Source organism: Arvicanthis niloticus, unplaced genomic scaffold (genome assembly GCF_011762505.2).
Source record: "Arvicanthis niloticus isolate mArvNil1 unplaced genomic scaffold, mArvNil1.pat.X pat_scaffold_73_arrow_ctg1, whole genome shotgun sequence".
NCBI classification, from domain to species: Eukaryota; Metazoa; Chordata; class Mammalia; order Rodentia; family Muridae; genus Arvicanthis; species Arvicanthis niloticus.
In genome coordinates, this window is record NW_023046343.1 from 329738 (window position 1) to 346365 (window position 16628).

The window sequence follows — 16628 nt, forward strand, 5'->3', positions numbered from 1 at the left end:
ATAATCTCACACACCTTTAATCTCAAGGTATCTAAACCAAGATTATCAGAGTGTTCTCAGCTGTTGTAGGTGATTGTAATTCAAATCTCATGTCAGGGTATATGGCTCAAGATGGCTGCAAAGCTGATAGCCGCTTTCTGCTAAAAGTCGGCACCCAACAAGTCCCATCTACTGCCTTGTCTTTTTTCCTTGTAAGCTTCATTAGGGCTCAGAGGGACACAGGTGTTGGTGTGTTTGCTGGCACCTACAGCACAGAACCAGCTCAGCCTCGTGACACACCACTGCTGTACGTGTTTCTAATTCATGTTCTATCTCAAAAGCCTGAGTATCTGAGATCTGTAAGAAAATACAAGGAATCACACTGTCAGGAAAAGTTATTCCTTGGGGAAACCATAATTCTATCCAGAAAATGGAAGAGATGCTCTCTAAGGATATTTGCTTCCCAGTTCTAGAAAATTGTTGCCGTCAGCAGCAACAGCTGAACCTGGTTCACCTGTAAGAGAGGCTGAGAATAGGGAAACGGGCTGGAAGAGATGAAGCCAAGACAAAGTTCTCTGATCAAGGCTCGAAGTTTAATAATTTGCTTTCACATATAAAGGGAAAGCCCCACCCCCCAGAGTCTCTTCTCAGTTCAGCCCAGGGGCTGGGCAAGGAGATAGCAGTCCAGAAGGTGTCAAGGCTAGCTCAGCAAGCAGTCCATTCTTCTTAGCTCAGGTAGCAGGCTCCAAGGTGCCAAGGCTGGTAATGCAATGCATCTCCTAGGTCCTACTGTTGCTTGGTCTATTGTGGTAAATGACTTTGCAGGCCTGCTTAGGCCTGGGGGGAGGGCACAGAAAATAGATGGACAGTTTCTCCCTTAGTTACTTTTGACATTGTTTGCAATAATTAATTCTGTTGTTCCTGCTGCAGTTGATATGATAATCCAGTTCTAAAAGGAGAGATCAAACATCCCAAAGTTGTAACACAGAGTTTAGCTGTTCATCATAACACACAGACACATACACACACACAGACACACACAAAGACAATCACTGTGAAGTAACTGAACAGTGAGTGAGGAGGTATGCTGGGTGGCACAAACCTTTTATCTCATCACTCGGGAGGCAGAGGCAAGTGAATTCAAAGCTAGCCTGATCTTATATGATGGAATTCCAGACTAGCCAGAGTTATATGATGAAACCTATTGCAAAAAAAAAAAAAAAAAAAAAAAAAAAAAAAAAAAAAAAAAAAAAAAAAAAAAAAAAATAAAGCCAGGAATGGGGGTGGGACATTTGATGACCTGTAAAACACCTTAAATATATGCATTTGAATTTCTTGTAATGTTACATTTGTTTCCAGGTTGCTCCCATGGGGGAAACACAGTAAAGTAGATATGGGGTTATGTGTATTGTTTTTTCTATTTCTTCTAATTGTGAAAATTGCATGAGAATCTGTAATTATTACAAAAAGGTTTAACTTAAGAAGAAAAATATAAAAAGGAAAATACCTAAATTAAAAATACTTAACACGGGGGTTTGGGGAGCATGAAAAAAAAAATACTTAACACTTCCACCATTGGATAAGGGAGTTGGGTTCCTAGTAGGACCCACACCATGCAACTCACCACTGCCCATAGCTCCAATTCCTGGAGTTCCAATGCTCTTCTTGTCTTTGTGGGCACTTGCATTCATCTGAACATACCCCCTATACACATATACATGAGTAAAAATAATACGTGAGTAAAAACACACGATGAAGAGGAAACTTAAGGGTTCTTTGGAAAGTCAGTTGTGTTGGATGGTGTTGTGCTAAAACTGATGTGAAGGTATGTTTTCCAGCCAATTGGAAGAATAATGTCTGCTGAGACAGACTCTGGTGCTGAGGCAAGAACCATGGAGGACACATGATGTTTGGAGGGAGTTTAAATAGGATTTCATGGACAGTGACCAAGGCTGAGCTTGGCTTGCTTGCATAGCTAAATACTTGTTGGTCTCACACCTTTGTTGATCTTCCCTTCATTGAGAGAGGCACAGCCATGAACTTATCCTGGCTTTGCTGTTGGCCCTGGTCCCTCCTGCTCACTCCTGCTGGTTTGACTGAGGCCTGGCTGTTCCTCCTAGGCCATGCCACCCCTGCTGGGCATATCCTGACACTACCGAACTGGACTGCTAGGATATTCCTGAAGTGTTTACGAGTGGATCGAGCTGTGACCTGTGAACTAAACTGCTGATTTCCTGACAATGCACATGGGATTTGCTCCAAAAAACCATCTCTAAACAGGCCCACTTCCCCTCTATCCTTTCTTCTCCACTGCCTCTGCTGGGTGCTGGGCTAGAAGGGAGATTAAAGTGTTTAAAGACCATCAGTAAAAATGGGCATTGAAACAATGAAAGTTACAACACAAGGTATCATTTATCTTAGTTGCTTTTTCCATCACTATGATCAAATACTCTGATGCAAGAAATTTAAAGAAGTGTTTAGCCCTGCATTAAATGCCTTTAATCCTAACACAGAAGAGACAGAAACAGGTGCATCCCGAATTCAAGACCTGGTCTACAGAGTGAATTCCGGGATAGGTAAGGCTACACAGAGAAAACATGTCTCAAAAAACAAAACAAGAACAAAAAAGAAGGGGTCATCCATGTCTTTGACCTAATCGAGACAGTCCCTCACAAGTGTGCCTGGAGTCTTGTCCCATAGGAAATTCCAGATCCTATCAAGTTGTCAATCACCACTAACTTTCTTACACCATGCAGCCCCTAAAATAGCTAAGAATATGATTGAGACTGTCAGACACAGAAGGGCTGTGACAATGTGGTTGGCTTAGTTCCTTTTCTATTGCTGTGATAAAACACCGTGACCAAAGCATAGGAGAAAGGGTTCATTTGGACTTAGGATTCCAGAGGGCTAAGAGACTGTCATGAAGGGAACAGCAAACATGGAAGCTGGGCACAAAGCAGACTGGCTCCTGAGCTGTAAGCAGGAGCCAGAGGAAATAAAGGACTGGAAGGCATATGTGTCTTTGAGTCCTCCACGAGATACTTCATCCTTCCACAGCTTCAAGGCTACACAAAAAGCACCACTAACTGGGGACCAAGTACAAACAACTGCCCCTGTGGAGACATTCTCATTTAAACCACCACAGAGTCAACCATATTCCTCCACCTAACAGAACTTAGTGTTCTGTTACTAACACACCAATTTAGATTCTTTGCTGTGAGTCCCTGTGGACTCTCCCAGATGAAAGTGATAGTAGATTAGATGCCACTATGATCAGAGCCTCTTTTTCTTCACATATCAAATGAAGGAATTGGATTGGATAACACCAAAGCAGTATCAGGTCTGACTTTCCTGATTCTTTTTCTTAATTGTTTGTTTGAGTCAGGGTTTCTCTGTGGACAGCCATGGCTGTCCTGGAACTCCCTCTGTAGACCAGGTGGGCCTTAAACTCAGAGACCCACCTGCCTCTACTTCCCAAGTGCTGGGAGTAAAGGTGTGTGCCACCACTGCCCTGCAGTTTTCTTGATTTTTTGGTTAGTGTATAACCTAAATATTTGGCTAAGTTTTTTTTTTAAAGATTTATTTATTTATTTATTTATTTTATGTATGTGAGTACACTGTCACTCTCTTCACATACACCAGAAGAAGGCATCAGGTCCCATTACAGATGGTTATGAGTCACCATGTGGTGCTGGGAATTGAATTTTCTGAGAATAAAAGAGTGTTTTATTTTATTTATTTTTATTTTTATTCAGGGAAGGTCATGAGCTGAACTTACCAGGAAAGATCATTTTCCAGAACATGAGAATAGACTGCACCTGCACCCTAGCTGTTTCAGACCTGCTTTTCAGTCCTCTTGCTACCAATGCTCTGGCTTTCATTTTGGGAATTTCATCAGTTACTATTAACACAAAAGCGATACGTTACCAAAGCTTAAGAGTGTGTGTCTGGGGTCCTGTCCTTTTCTGCTTCTTACTATCTGTTGACTTTCAGGTCCTCCCCCAGAAGTGACTGCAACTTTAAAACATTTATTGAAAAACTCTGGGCACTTATTCCTTCATTTCACAAATATTACTAACCCTTTCTGGTATCTTTATTAATTTTGCTTTAAAAATAATTTTCTTTCTTTTGTTGTTAAAAAATGAGACATATATAGCTTTAATAATCTATAAAAAGGTCATAGCGGGGCACATTGGAACCTTTTTTATTTAGCCAGAAGCAATGGGTCTGAAAGATCATGAGCTGTGTCTGTGTCTGTGTCCTTGTCATCAGCTCCTGATAGCTGGGCCTTAGCTGTGAGGCCACTGTCTCCTGCTCTTTCCCTTTGGGCTGGCTGTGACCTACTCACTTAACAGTATGTGGGGCCTGAAGACAATTGTTGTCTGCCTCTTCTCTGCTACAAAGGGGCTTGAGAACACTAAGACTTTACCTCAGAAATACGTTAAATAGAAATTCAACAACAACAAAAAAGGCTTTTAATTTTACTTCCGTGGAGTCTGCTGCAGCCATGCTCTCCTTACTCCATGTGACATTGCACGGGGATCACTGTCTCTATTCCACCATTCTTGTCCTCACACTGTCAATAAGATTTCTGCTCCCTTTATCTCTTGTGAAGGGACTGAGGGGTGGGGCCTCAGTTGTCATCACTCCTGCTGATGTGCTCCAGTGACTCTGCTTTGCAGTGTCAGCAGGTACTCTCCCTGACAAAGCCACTGCTCTGTAGAGAACACCACACTGTTAGAACTTCATTGTTCACAGGCTCCCAGCAGGAAATGGTTATTTCTAGATTGGGGTCTATGAATCCATTTGCGGAGGGGGAGGTAGCTGTCCCCTGGCGGCCTCTCACTGCTTTTGCTATTGGTTGCAATCAGCCAGTGCTGACCACTAGTAACAGTCTTCCCTGTTCTTTACAATTCCTCTTCCCTAAAGTCATATGCCATTCATTCTAACCAATATGGAATCAATAGAGAAACTAGGTGCTCCTCTAGGTACCTGTTCTGCACACAGCCTTGTAGTCATGCCCTTAAGCCTTATCTCTAAACCTGACCTCTAAGTCCCACCCTTAAGTAACACACCTTTAAGTCTCACACACCCAAGGGAAGATCCTGGGTATCTAAAACCAGATGTTATCAGAATGTGCTCAGCAATGTAGGCTATTGTAATCCAGTCCCTTGTAGGGGTAGATGGCTAAAGATGGCTGCAAGGATGATATCTGCAGGCTCCCCACAAAAGAGAAAAAGCTCTAACAATTAATCCTTTACCTAATAGCCTGCTGTTTTACATTGAGGTGTTGAATGCCAGAGACTGCAGTTTCTGGCCTCCAAGGTAGGTCAGCTACAGTAGCAAAGTGACTTAGACTTAGATAGGTAAATGCTTTATTATTATGTAGAGTGAAAAATTATAAAGGCCATTTTATAAAACATGTGTAGATTTCTTTGCCCTTAGACCTGGGCAGAAAAATGCCGGTCTCAGAATGCGGAACTGAATGTAAGGGTTCACGACCCCAGGACACATTCCAGGTGGAGGACACTATTACCTGAATCAAGCCTCAGGCAGTAGACCCAGCTGTGGGTGGGAGAGGCCCAAGGCAGGAAGGCATTCCTGCCCACAGAAAAAAGATGCTAGCCACCTAGGTGGGGCCATAGCAGGAAGAAGTGAAGATAGTTAATCTGAAGTAGTTGGTAAATGAGAAGGTGGGACACAGTGACATGGCTATTACCCTTTCAGGGTGGGTTTCTCTGGAATGTTTTGCTATTCTTATGTTCTGTATCCTTGGCAACCCCTCAAACCCCCTCCCCACTCCCCTGGCTTGTGGTTTTTCACTTTAAAACCCTCCACAGACTGGATGTTGGGGTGGAACCCCACTCCTGCGCGAGTGCGTGGTGACACTGCTGGCTGCCAGGTTTCTTCCCTAATAAACCTCTGCTGATTGCATCCAGGTATGGTTTCTTGTGATCTTTGGGTGGTCGTGATTCCCTGAGACTTGAGGAAGGGTCTCGTGAGTATGGGGGTCTTCAATTATTACACAACAACCCTAAATATCTCCTAAGACCAAGTCTCACCCCCTTCGAAGTTCCTCTCACTCTGCTGCTTCAAGAAGAACCAGAACAGGAAAGAAGTCCGCAGGGGCTGGCCCTGCAAACTGCAGGTGTAATCTTCCCAGAGAGGAGCTCCAGATGGCTATACCTACATCAGCTTCATGCTTCCAGGCTGTCATCTAGAGAATCAACACAGAGGCTCACAGCTTACTCCAGGCTCCAAGATCACAGCTAAACCCTAGCATACCACAGCCTGATCTCTAGTAGAACTGACCCATAGCTCTGACTGGGAGAGGAAAGAGATGCATGGCTGGTAGTAGTGCAGGATCAGGGAGAGCAGTGTGATAGCCTCTAACCTTCCATGTTCTCTGTGAAGTTCTTCAGAGTGCAGCCTCCTCACTCTCATACTGGCAGGGGTCCAGAGGACCATGTGGGACTCTCTCCTTCCTTGGCACAAACTACTGCAAGGCCTTGTGAGGGGTCTTAAGAGGACAATCCCAGTCTCTATATCTGTGGTCTAAGGGTTCCGAGGCGACCACTGCTGAGTCTGACTAGAGACTAGGAGCAGAAGGTCAACCTTGGCGCTGCCCACCCCTCCAGGCTCACCTAGGCTGGCCCTACCCAGGAGTAAGAACAGTAAGTAAAACTTCTGCATCCCAAGTCCAACCCCCCAGCACCAAAAAAAAAAAAAAAAAAAAAAAAAAAAAAAAAAAAAAAAAAAAAAAAAAAAAAAACTGAAAGCGACACGCCTCTACTAAATGCAGCTTTATTTCCAGAACTTACAAAGCTCTGTTTACATACATATGTACAGATCGCAGCTTTGACCCACTCGGGGTAGTGGAATGCCCTGGGAGATGAACTGTCACAACCAACAGAAGCTGAGACTCAGTGGGCTGGCTCAGTTCTCAAGACCCAGAAGTGCTGGTCAGCCTAACCCCATCCCTGTCTGAGACTACCTTCCCACAGGATGTGTGTGTGCTGAAGAGATGAAACACGGAAAGCATCTCAGTCAGAGTCACAGGCCTCTTGTTCGATGGTGGTGTGCACTGCAGAAGCCAGGCTGTCCTAATGGCCTTTCAGCCGTTCGTGGATCAGCTCTGCGATGGCTCTCTGGGTCCGCTTCTCCAGCTTCTCCAGCTTCTTGGCCACATCTCTCTTGAGATCCCAATCTGGTTTCCTAGGTGCTAGGTTGGCCAGGTCCACTTCCTCAATGACAGGCTCTGGCTTGGCAGCCTCCAGCTGCTTCTTCACCTTTTGCTCCACTGCAACTGGTTTGGCCTGGGGGACCTGCCACCTCTTCAGGTCTCTATCCTCTGGGACATAGTTCTGAAACCTGGGTTTCCTGTGCTCCTCTTCCACATCTCTGAGCCTCTTGCACTGTGGCTTCCCATCTCCCCTGTCCTTGCACCCAGCTTTCTCCTGGAGGGCCTTCAGCCGTTCTTTCCGCATCAGCGCCTCTTCTTCAAGTTGGCACACACCAGCAGGAGCAGCCGCCATCTTTGCAGAGGCCCCCCTCCTTTTCTGCTCTGGCCTCACGCAGACTCAGTCAGAAAGTGTTGGACTTAAAGATCTAAAACCAGGGGACACGCTCCCCCAGAAACTCTCACGGTCCGGATTCGCTGCAATAACCTGAGGTTGGATGATAATAATAACCCAGTGCACTGGAGTTCTCTGCATACAGGCCAGAAGCACCAAGAAGAACCTCAAGTTGAAGTTAAGAGCAGTTTTTATACTGTTTAAGGAGTGGACTAAACAGTGACTAGGCACAATATGATTGGTGCAACAATGTGACTTTTAAACTGATTGGTCTTTGGGGAATGAGGTGGCAAGGACCACCCTTGTCTGTAAATGTTGAGGATTGATTCCTCCTGAGGAATGTGTCTACCTGCCTAGGGCCTTCCCCACCTGCAGGTGTGGTCTGAGAATGTTAATCCCTGTTTCCTCTGGATGTTAATCCAGCAGGGTAATCCAGCAGGTGTCCTTGGACTAAGGAATGTGCTCCTCCCAGGATGTGTCCTGGGGCAGTTAATTTTTAAGTGGAACCAAATTCCTAGAAAAGCAAGTGAATCAGACCTTAGAGGAAGAGAATACAGGGAGTGGATTGCTCTGGTTTTGCCTAACCTCCACACTCCTCTCCTGATTGCCTTCTTGGAATACTTAGCCATCTTTATCCACTTGTGCCAATTCTTCAAGAGCAAATGCCTTGAGAAACTTTTTCTGAGCCTGGTGAGGTGGTGCAAGTTTGTAATTCCAGCACTTCAGAGGCTGAGGCATCATTAAAATTATGGGGTCGGGTTCATTCTGGTTACATAGGATAACCTCTTCTTAAAGCCCCACTACCAGACAAACACTCAGAAACCTGCCTTGGCTACTCTCAATCCCATCTCACTCTCAGGTCATCCTCTCTCTGCTCTACAGACAGCAGCAGCCAGTGGCACCTCAAACTCACCTGATGAGTGGTTGCTCTTACGCCTTGCTCTCCACTCTCTGGTTGGACTCCAGACCTGCTGAGTTGGAGACCTGGCTGCATGGCCTTTTCCTATGAACTCAAGAATGATCACTCATCCCTTTCTGGAGCTGCAACATAATCAGAGTCAGGCTGCCTTCCCTGCCTAGGATCCTGCAAACGGCAACCAGGGCCAAATAAGTGCCACAGTATAGAAAGAGTTTGACCAGCACATGGCAGTGGTGGTGAATGCCTTTAATCCCAACACTTGGGAGACAGAGGCAGGTGGATGGATCTCTGAGTTTGAGTCCAGCCTGGTCTACATAGCGACTTGCAGGACAGTCAGGGCTACCTAGAGTGGGCTCAATAAATAGAGGGAGACCCAGCCAGAGTGAAGGCCTAAAAGAGATGGATCAGGCAGGGGAAAGTCAGCAGGCTCAGGTGATCCTTACCATCCTGGACCCAGGAAAGTGCTGTCTGCCCACCAGAGCCCTCACACCCAGACATGACCATGCACCTCTCTCTCTCTCTCTCTCTCTCTCTCTCTCTCTCTCTCTCTCTCTCTCTCTGTCTCTCCCTGTGTGTGTGTGTGTGTGTGTGTTTGTGTGTGTCTGTCTGTGTATCTGTGTGTGTGTGTGTGTGTGTGTGTGTGTAAGGAGTGCAGAGGTATTGGAAAAATTGTTAAAAAGTATATGTGTTGCCCATTACAGATGGCAGGCAAAGCACAGTGTTCTAGTTGATTTAGATGGCTTGGGGCTGGCTGGGAACTTTGATGAGGGTGCTTGTGCCTAACAGGGTGGGCTGGGCCAACTTCCTTTTTAAAAAAGATAGCCAAGCCATGCCTAGAATGGTGAAAAACCTCTCTGAAACACAGAGCTCTTACATAGAACCAGATTCCCTAGAACTAGATGGGATCAGTAGGATAGGGGATGGAGAGGGGTGTGACTCAGCCATAGCCTAGAGAGAGGGTGTTTGACCTACAGAGGGAGGCCACCTCCTCCCCCTGCATCCCTAAGGGAACTTTGCCATAAGGACTGAAGACATCTCCAATCCAGTCTCAAAGTTCTGATGCCCCATCTCAGGGGTCTCTTCTCTGCCCCCTTCCTTGAGTCTATTTCCTAAACAGAGTTATGGACTACATTGGTCCCAACCCAGCAGCCTTGAGTGAACTTTCTGCCCCCCCCCCCCCAAATCTCCACCCCAATGAAAACTAAACCTTGCCTATAAGATGCAGGTTCTACCTTCTGGAACTAACCCTGGTTGGTCTCTTAGGCTGGCTGCCTAGTGGTCGTGACCTTTTTCCTCTACTTCCTGGCAAACAACTACTGGATTCTGGTGGAGGGGCTGTACTTGCACAGCCTCATCTTCATGGCCTTTTTCTCAGAGAAGCAGTATCTGTGTGCCTTCACCATCTTTTGCTGGGGTGGGAAGCCCAGTGTGGTGGGTAGGGTGAAAGTGGACCAGAGTCAGGCACTCCCATGGGGCATGTCCTGTCTCTCAGTTTTGTAGCAGGCTGGAGGCCCGCCCATCCTGCTGTGACTGACTCTGTTCCAGCTCGAAGGAACTCCACTTGACTATGGGCAGGGTTCACTTGTGCTGTTGACTTGGCCCAGCCTTTCAGCTCTCTTAGGGTGATAATTCCTGGGGATGTGATGAGGTTTAACTTGGGACATGAGTAGGATCTAAAGTTACCCGTTAGCCTGGGGTTGGGGGTATAGTCTGGAGGGTAGAGTGTCTGTGTGTGTACACATGTGCACTTGTACTCGCACACACAGAAGTCAGAGGCCAACTCTGTGGATTACATTCTTCCACCTCTGCGTGGGTTACAGGACTCCAGCACAGGATGTCTGGGCTGCCCAGCAAGGATTAACTTTTACCCCTGAGCCGTCTCTCTAGCCTTTGTCACGCTTGAATCTGTAATGTGCCTTTATATTTGGATGTCTGTGGACTATGACACTCTCATCTCATCCCTGGGTCTTATGTCTTCCATATCAGTCTTGTTCAGCAGTCAACCTTACTGATCTTTCCAAAAGATGCCAGTGTATTAGCCATGTCTCCTTCCCACATCCCTGGGCAAGCCTGGCTTGCTGCCTTTCTTTCAGTAATGGATGACGTGCCTGGCTTAGATCACTCTCATCCCCCTAGCCTCCTTACACTGTTGAAGCTTGTGGAAGCCCTGATATATTAATGGCCAGCTAAGTGACAGTGAGTGTGGTGAATGGGACTGGAGGTGAATGCAGGTGCCACCATGGAAAGGTGAAGCAGGGGGTTGGTGGAAGACACACAAAGGGACTCGTATCCCTAATGGTTTTAAGTGTGTGTGTGTGTGTGTGTGTGTGTGTGTGTGTGTGTGTGCATGAGCTATTGTGATCCTATGAAATTCCTGGCCTGGCACCTGGCCTACACGTGTAACAGTCCACCAGGACACTAAGGGGCAGAGGAAACACAGACTACTGGCCAAAGTGGTCTCACTGTCTGCCACCACACTGTGCCAACCTTCCTGATCCCCAAACCCAGCACATCAGTGTAGCTGAAAACACATGTCTAAGTCTCCATTGCACCGAGGTTACCCCAGCTGTCTCTGCTGCTTTTTGCCAATCCTGTGCTCACCAGAGATCTGCTAGTCCCTTATTTTCAACCTGGGGTTAGGCTGTTCTCTTTTGAGAGCATCTGTCTATAGCACAGACTGGCCTCAACTTCCTGCCTCAATCTAAAAGACCTGGACTTACAGGTGTGTAACCCCACTCTGAGCTGATTTTCAGGGTTTCTGATCAGCTCTTATATCTAATTCTTGTTGTGTAAAGAGGGATAGCACTGCTTATTCCGCTGAGAATAAAACAGACACTTATTTGGGGGCTATTGGTTCAGCTTCCATGGCTGTAAATTACCCTTGGCTTATATCCATTTGAAACTACAGTTCCAGGGCATCTGATGCCCTCTTCTGGTCTCCTTGGGCACCAGGCAGAGATACAGTTACAAACATACACTCAGGCAAAACACATGAAATGCCTCTAAACCTTCCCTTCCCTACATCTCCTCTCTCTTCTCTCTTCTCTTGCCTGCCCCAACCCCAACAACCACCTTCTTTCTACTTCCTGAGACAAGGTTCTATGGCCCAGGCTAGCCTCAAGCTGGCCTGTAGCTGGATGATCTGAACCCCTGATCCCCCTGCCTCCCTCGACTGCTGGTATTCCAGGTTATCTGCAGCCACAAGGAGATTCAAAACTGTCATCTGAATGATTATATTTACTTTGTTTGGGTGTCCTAACTTCTGTGTGCACATGCACTGTACTGCATGACCTAAGTCCTTGGCACTGTCTGCCAAAGCTGGGCCACCGTATGGAAGGAACACAACACACATGGACCAGCACACTTCATGAGTTAGCATGAGAGGAAGCCCTAAAATAAACTGTCAGGAGCCAACTTGGGAGAAGCTAGAAAATAGCAGGTGACATTCCCGAGATGGGTCCACTTTGGATTCTAATTTATGACAGAACTAGGGTAGGTAAGGCCCATCAGAAATTCATTTTTAGGAAAGATTCCTGCTGTTGATATGTTTCCGGTTATTAAATATATGTAACTATCACTAGGTATTAACCCTACTTAATGAGGAGATCTCTGGAGAACAATGAAGATGTATTGTCTTGTGATGCTATATAGACAATTTCTTTTCATTTTCTTTTTTAGTTTTTTTGAGACAGGGTTTCTCTGTGTAGTCCTGGCCATCCGGGAACTCACTCTGTAGACCAGTCTGGCCTTGAACTCAGAAATCCACCTGTCTTTGCCTCCCAAGTGCTGGGATTAAAGGCGTGGGCCACCACCGCCCTACAAATACATAATTTCTTAATTCTTAATGATCCTGGAAGAATTCCTAAAATAATGTCAGTGGTTACTAAACTCTTGTGTACTGGGACTACTATTAGGTTCTTTCTCTCTCTCTCTCTCTCTCTCTCTCTCTCCTCTCTCTCTCTCTCTCTCTCTCTCTCAATTTATTTAATGTCTGAGTACACATTCACTGTCTTAAGAAATACCAGAAGAGGGCATTGAATCCCATTCCAGATGGCTGTGAGCCACCGTGTGGTTGTTGCTGGGAACTGAACTCAGAACCTCTGGAAGAGAAGTCAGTAAACCCTGAGTCATCTCTCTGGCCCCTATTAGGTCTTCTCTGATGTCAAAACTACAAGAACTCTGCCTGTCTTTAGAAAAATAGAAGCGACATGACTCTATTAAAGAAAGCTTTATTTATAGAAGTTAAAAAGCACAGTTTACATCAGAGGAGATGTCTGTGCTGAAGAGATGAAATAGGAAAACATGTCAGTCGGAGTCACAGGCCTCTGTTTCAATGTTGGCAGCCACTGCAGAGGCCAGGCTGTCCTCCTGGCCTTTCAGCCGTTCACCTGGATGGAGAGAGAGCAGACAAGTGGAAAAGGTCTGTGATGAAGTCACTGCTCCAAGGGCAGGCCCCCACTGGCCAGAGTGCACTTACGGATCAGCTCTGCAATGGCACTCTGGGTCTGCTTCTCCAGCTTCTCCAGCTTCTTAGCCACATCTCTCTTCAGATCCCTACATCAGGAGAGAGGGGAAATGCAGAAGCTAAGGGTTAGCATGGTGTGGCCCTGGGATCTTCCTGCAGGGCTTTGATATTTATCCTGCCTGAGATGCTGCTCTGGGGAGAACATGATGCTACCTTCTCTGCTTTTCTGGACCCTATCATCCATCAGCCTTCCTAACTCCACCGAGGTAACTGAGAGAAGGGGACGCCTACCACACACTCAGTCAAGGTAGAAGACTGAAACAGAATGGTGGCTGGCTCCGTGGGATCCCCCTTCTATGTCCCCTAAGTCAGCATCAGAGAGAAACTTGTGGTGGCCAACTGTCAGCCCTATTCCCCCTCTGGCCACAGCCTCCCACCCCCACTCTTGGGGCTTCCAGAATTCCTAAAATCAGCCTGAGTTCTCTAGTTCTGTAGTTCCTTCAGCATACACCTCATGGCTGTTTCATCAAATTAAAGCACTGTGGTAGGTGCTGTCACCCACCCCACAGATCTACAGGCACCAACAAACGTGCCTACAGCACCTTCCCTCACCCATATTCTCAGCTCATTCAGAGGGGCTTCCAGGCTTGAAGAGATTGGGTTCCCTACTTCACAGTGAAAACAGAGGCCTAAGCCCTATCTGCTTGCCCATCCGTCTCTTCACTGTGGTATCCTGAGCACACAGGGGTGCACTGCTAAGTCGGAGCCCCCAGAGTAGGTGAGTTTTCCCCCCTACAGAAGAGGCTCGAAAGGATGCCTGCTCTTTCATCCCTCGGGCCCCTCTTCAGCACTTTACCCTCGCCCATGTCTCATGCCTTACTTACTTAGCCCTCATCCCTGACTCTCTTGGGCAGAGCTATGCCTGCAGTGCTTGTCCCTATTCCCTATCTGTCCCTTGGCTGTCCTCCCAGCCGAGGCCTCTGACATGCACCAAACACCATCACCTCCCCAAAGGGCTTGTGCCAGCCTTCATGGACAACACTCACCAGTCAGGTTTCCGAAGTGCCAGGTTGGCCAGGTCCTAGGGAGAGAGGAGACAATGCTTCAGGGCCAAGGCCCAGCCTGAGAGGGAGTGCAGAGACTGGGTATAGAGGCAGAAAAATGCAGGCAGGCAAGGAAGTTAGTAGGGTGGGAACAAAGACAGCTAGAGAAGGAAGCAGCACAAGCAGGGAGGGGCCTCCCAGGTACTCACCACTTCCTCAATGACAGGCTCTGGCTTGGCAGCCTCCAGCTGCTCCTTCACCTTCTCCTCCACTAGAGGGGGAAAGAACAACACAGGCCTGGTGGGTGGGAGCTCTTCCTCCAGACTTAACAGCCAAAAGGGCCCCAGGGAAGAGGAGGGACACCACTCAGCAGCAACCCTGGAAGACATCTGGTCTCCTAGGTTGAAGGCAGACCCCAGGGCCCAGAAAGGGACAGAGCAGGCTATAGCTGGAGTGGACAAGGCCCGGGCCTCAGGCTTCCAGATACAAAATGGGAGGAGCCTGTGTCCATGGGAGCTATGGCACTAAAAGGGAAGGTCCTAGGGATGGCCTCTAGGTCTGGCATGGCTGGAGTCTGGGTGCCTTATCTTCCCTTTCATCCCACCTCAGACTCATGACAGGCACCTCCTGCCTCCAGTAAGTCCCTAGGTCTCTCTCTGAGTGTCCCCTTCTGGGGACGGATGCCTGAAACGGAACAACGTGGACAGCCTTCAGACCTGTCACCAGGGATGTGTTTCTCTGACATTCCTTCCTTCTGCCAAACTTAAGTTCTGGTAGCCTCCTGGTAGAGGCCTAGGGCCAGTTTCTCATCACCCTCCCACCCTGTGGGGTGCCCATGCCACCCTCCACTACTCCATGGGGCAGGGAGAGGAGTAGCAACGAACAATAGGGTAACTTCTGAATTTTTGATGAGCTATTTACTCATTCATTACTTGCACAATGGAAAGTTGGTATCAAGAATTAAAAACTAAGATTCTTGGATAAGCATGGTGGCACTTGGGAGGCAGAGGCAGGTAGATGTCTGTGAGCTTAAGGCCAGCCTGGTCCAGAAAGTAAGCTCCACAGTGAGACCCTGTCTCAAAACCAAAGGAAGCCAGATCCTTCAGGACCAAGGATAAATCTGCTCCTGTGACTAGGAGGTTCCCTCTTCACCCTACATCTGTCACCCTCAGTCAAAGGAGTGGGGAATCTGGACAAGGCTCTCTCTGGCCTTTGTGTTGCTGCTGGTTGTCCCCTGAGGCTCTATGGTTAGCTTCTCTCTGGGGTCTTTCATTCTGCCCCTCTCCCCAGCAATACAGGACTCACCATCTTGCCTTGCTGCCCAAGGATCTCAGGTCACTTCTACTCCTCATGCCCTGAGGACCTGTGGCCCACTCCAGGTTGGAGGTACAAGGGGCCTCCTCCCTGCCCTCCTGACCCTTTTATGTATGTTCCCTGAGAAGGTGTGTGAATGCCCCAGATGGCTCTCTCTGACTTGGTACCTCTTCTCTGAGGGTGACTGGAAGGAGCTTGGGGGAAAAGAGGTCCATGTACCTGCAACTGGTTTGGCCTGGGGGACCCGACACCTCTTCAGGTCTTCATCCTCTGGGACATAGTTCTGAAGCCTGAGTTCCCTGTGAGAGCAGAGCACAAGCACACCTCAGTGCAGGAGTGGGATGGGATGCCTGCTTCCCATGTGCAAGTTCCACATTTCCTCCTCCTGTCTGGAGGTGGCCAAGTAAAGGGAAGCACAGAACTTAACCATCCCCCATCTCTCTCTCTCTCTCTCTCTCTCTCTCTCTCTCTCTCTCTCTCTCTCTCTCTGTCTCACACATACACACACACACACACACACACACACACACACACACACGTTCCTCAGAAACTGGGCCATTGTTACTGAGGACACTAGCATCTACTGGGTTGTCTCCATTTGACAGTAATGGGAACTGAGGGTATGCCATTTTCATGAGGTCACACAGCAGAGATTGTACATCTGAGAACAAGGCTAAGCCAGAGCTCCTGGGTTGCATAATGCCTCAATGACAAAGCCCTCCATACCAGCTCTCCTAACCCAGACAAACCTCCTCAGAGCCTTTAAGTCTTACAGCTAGTGTATGTCACACAGTCCATCACTTTCATTAGAAAGGGTCTGTGTATACTGGGCCAAGTGATATGAAGATGTGTGTGTGTGTATGTGTGAGAGAGAGAGAGAGAGAGAGAGAGAGAGAGAGAGAGAGAGAGAGAGAGAGAGATACAGAGAGACAGAGAAGAGTGACAGAGAGAGACACTTTCTGTGTTCAAAAGTGCAGGTGGGGGGCTTTATATTACATACAAAGGTTCCAGAAGGTGGCTTCTGGGCCTGAGGCTATAGTTGATTTGACCAACACAAAGGAGACACAAGAGGCTGATCTGTTTGACACCTGATGGGTGTGGCCCTCAAAGGCCATGGGGACAAGGCTTAACCATATGTCATGATCTGCTCCCATGCTGGTGAGACTTACAAAGCTCAAACCCTGACAGCTCTTTTGAATGCAACTAGAAAATCCTCAAACCTAGGGGTGTGGAATCCCAGAAACCAGAATTCCCCAGCAGGAGCCCAGGTTTTTATCCACTACCTGCAGGCAGTCTCCCAGCTCAGCAGCTCATCAAATCCAAATCAAATAGAG

At 47.5% G+C, this 16628-nt stretch overlaps 1 protein-coding gene and 1 pseudogene across 1 annotated transcript in view; both read right to left on the minus strand.

The window, feature by feature from the left end:
- LOC117702375 (uncharacterized) overlaps window positions 1-14712 on the minus strand; it is a 71639-nt gene extending 56927 nt beyond the window's left edge. Inside the window, exons 1-3 of the mRNA XM_076706438.1 lie at window positions 14190-14712; window positions 13984-14018; window positions 12950-13026 (exon numbers count right to left, since the gene is read on the minus strand). Of these exons, the coding sequence (XP_076562553.1) occupies window positions 12950-13026; window positions 13984-14018; window positions 14190-14369 (292 nt within the window). The 5' untranslated portion in view covers window positions 14370-14712. The remainder of the gene's footprint in view (window positions 1-12949; window positions 13027-13983; window positions 14019-14189) is intronic.
- On the minus strand, window positions 7083-7681 carry LOC117702374 (coiled-coil domain-containing protein 12 pseudogene; annotated as a pseudogene).
- Window positions 14713-16628: the final 1916 nt, after the last annotated feature.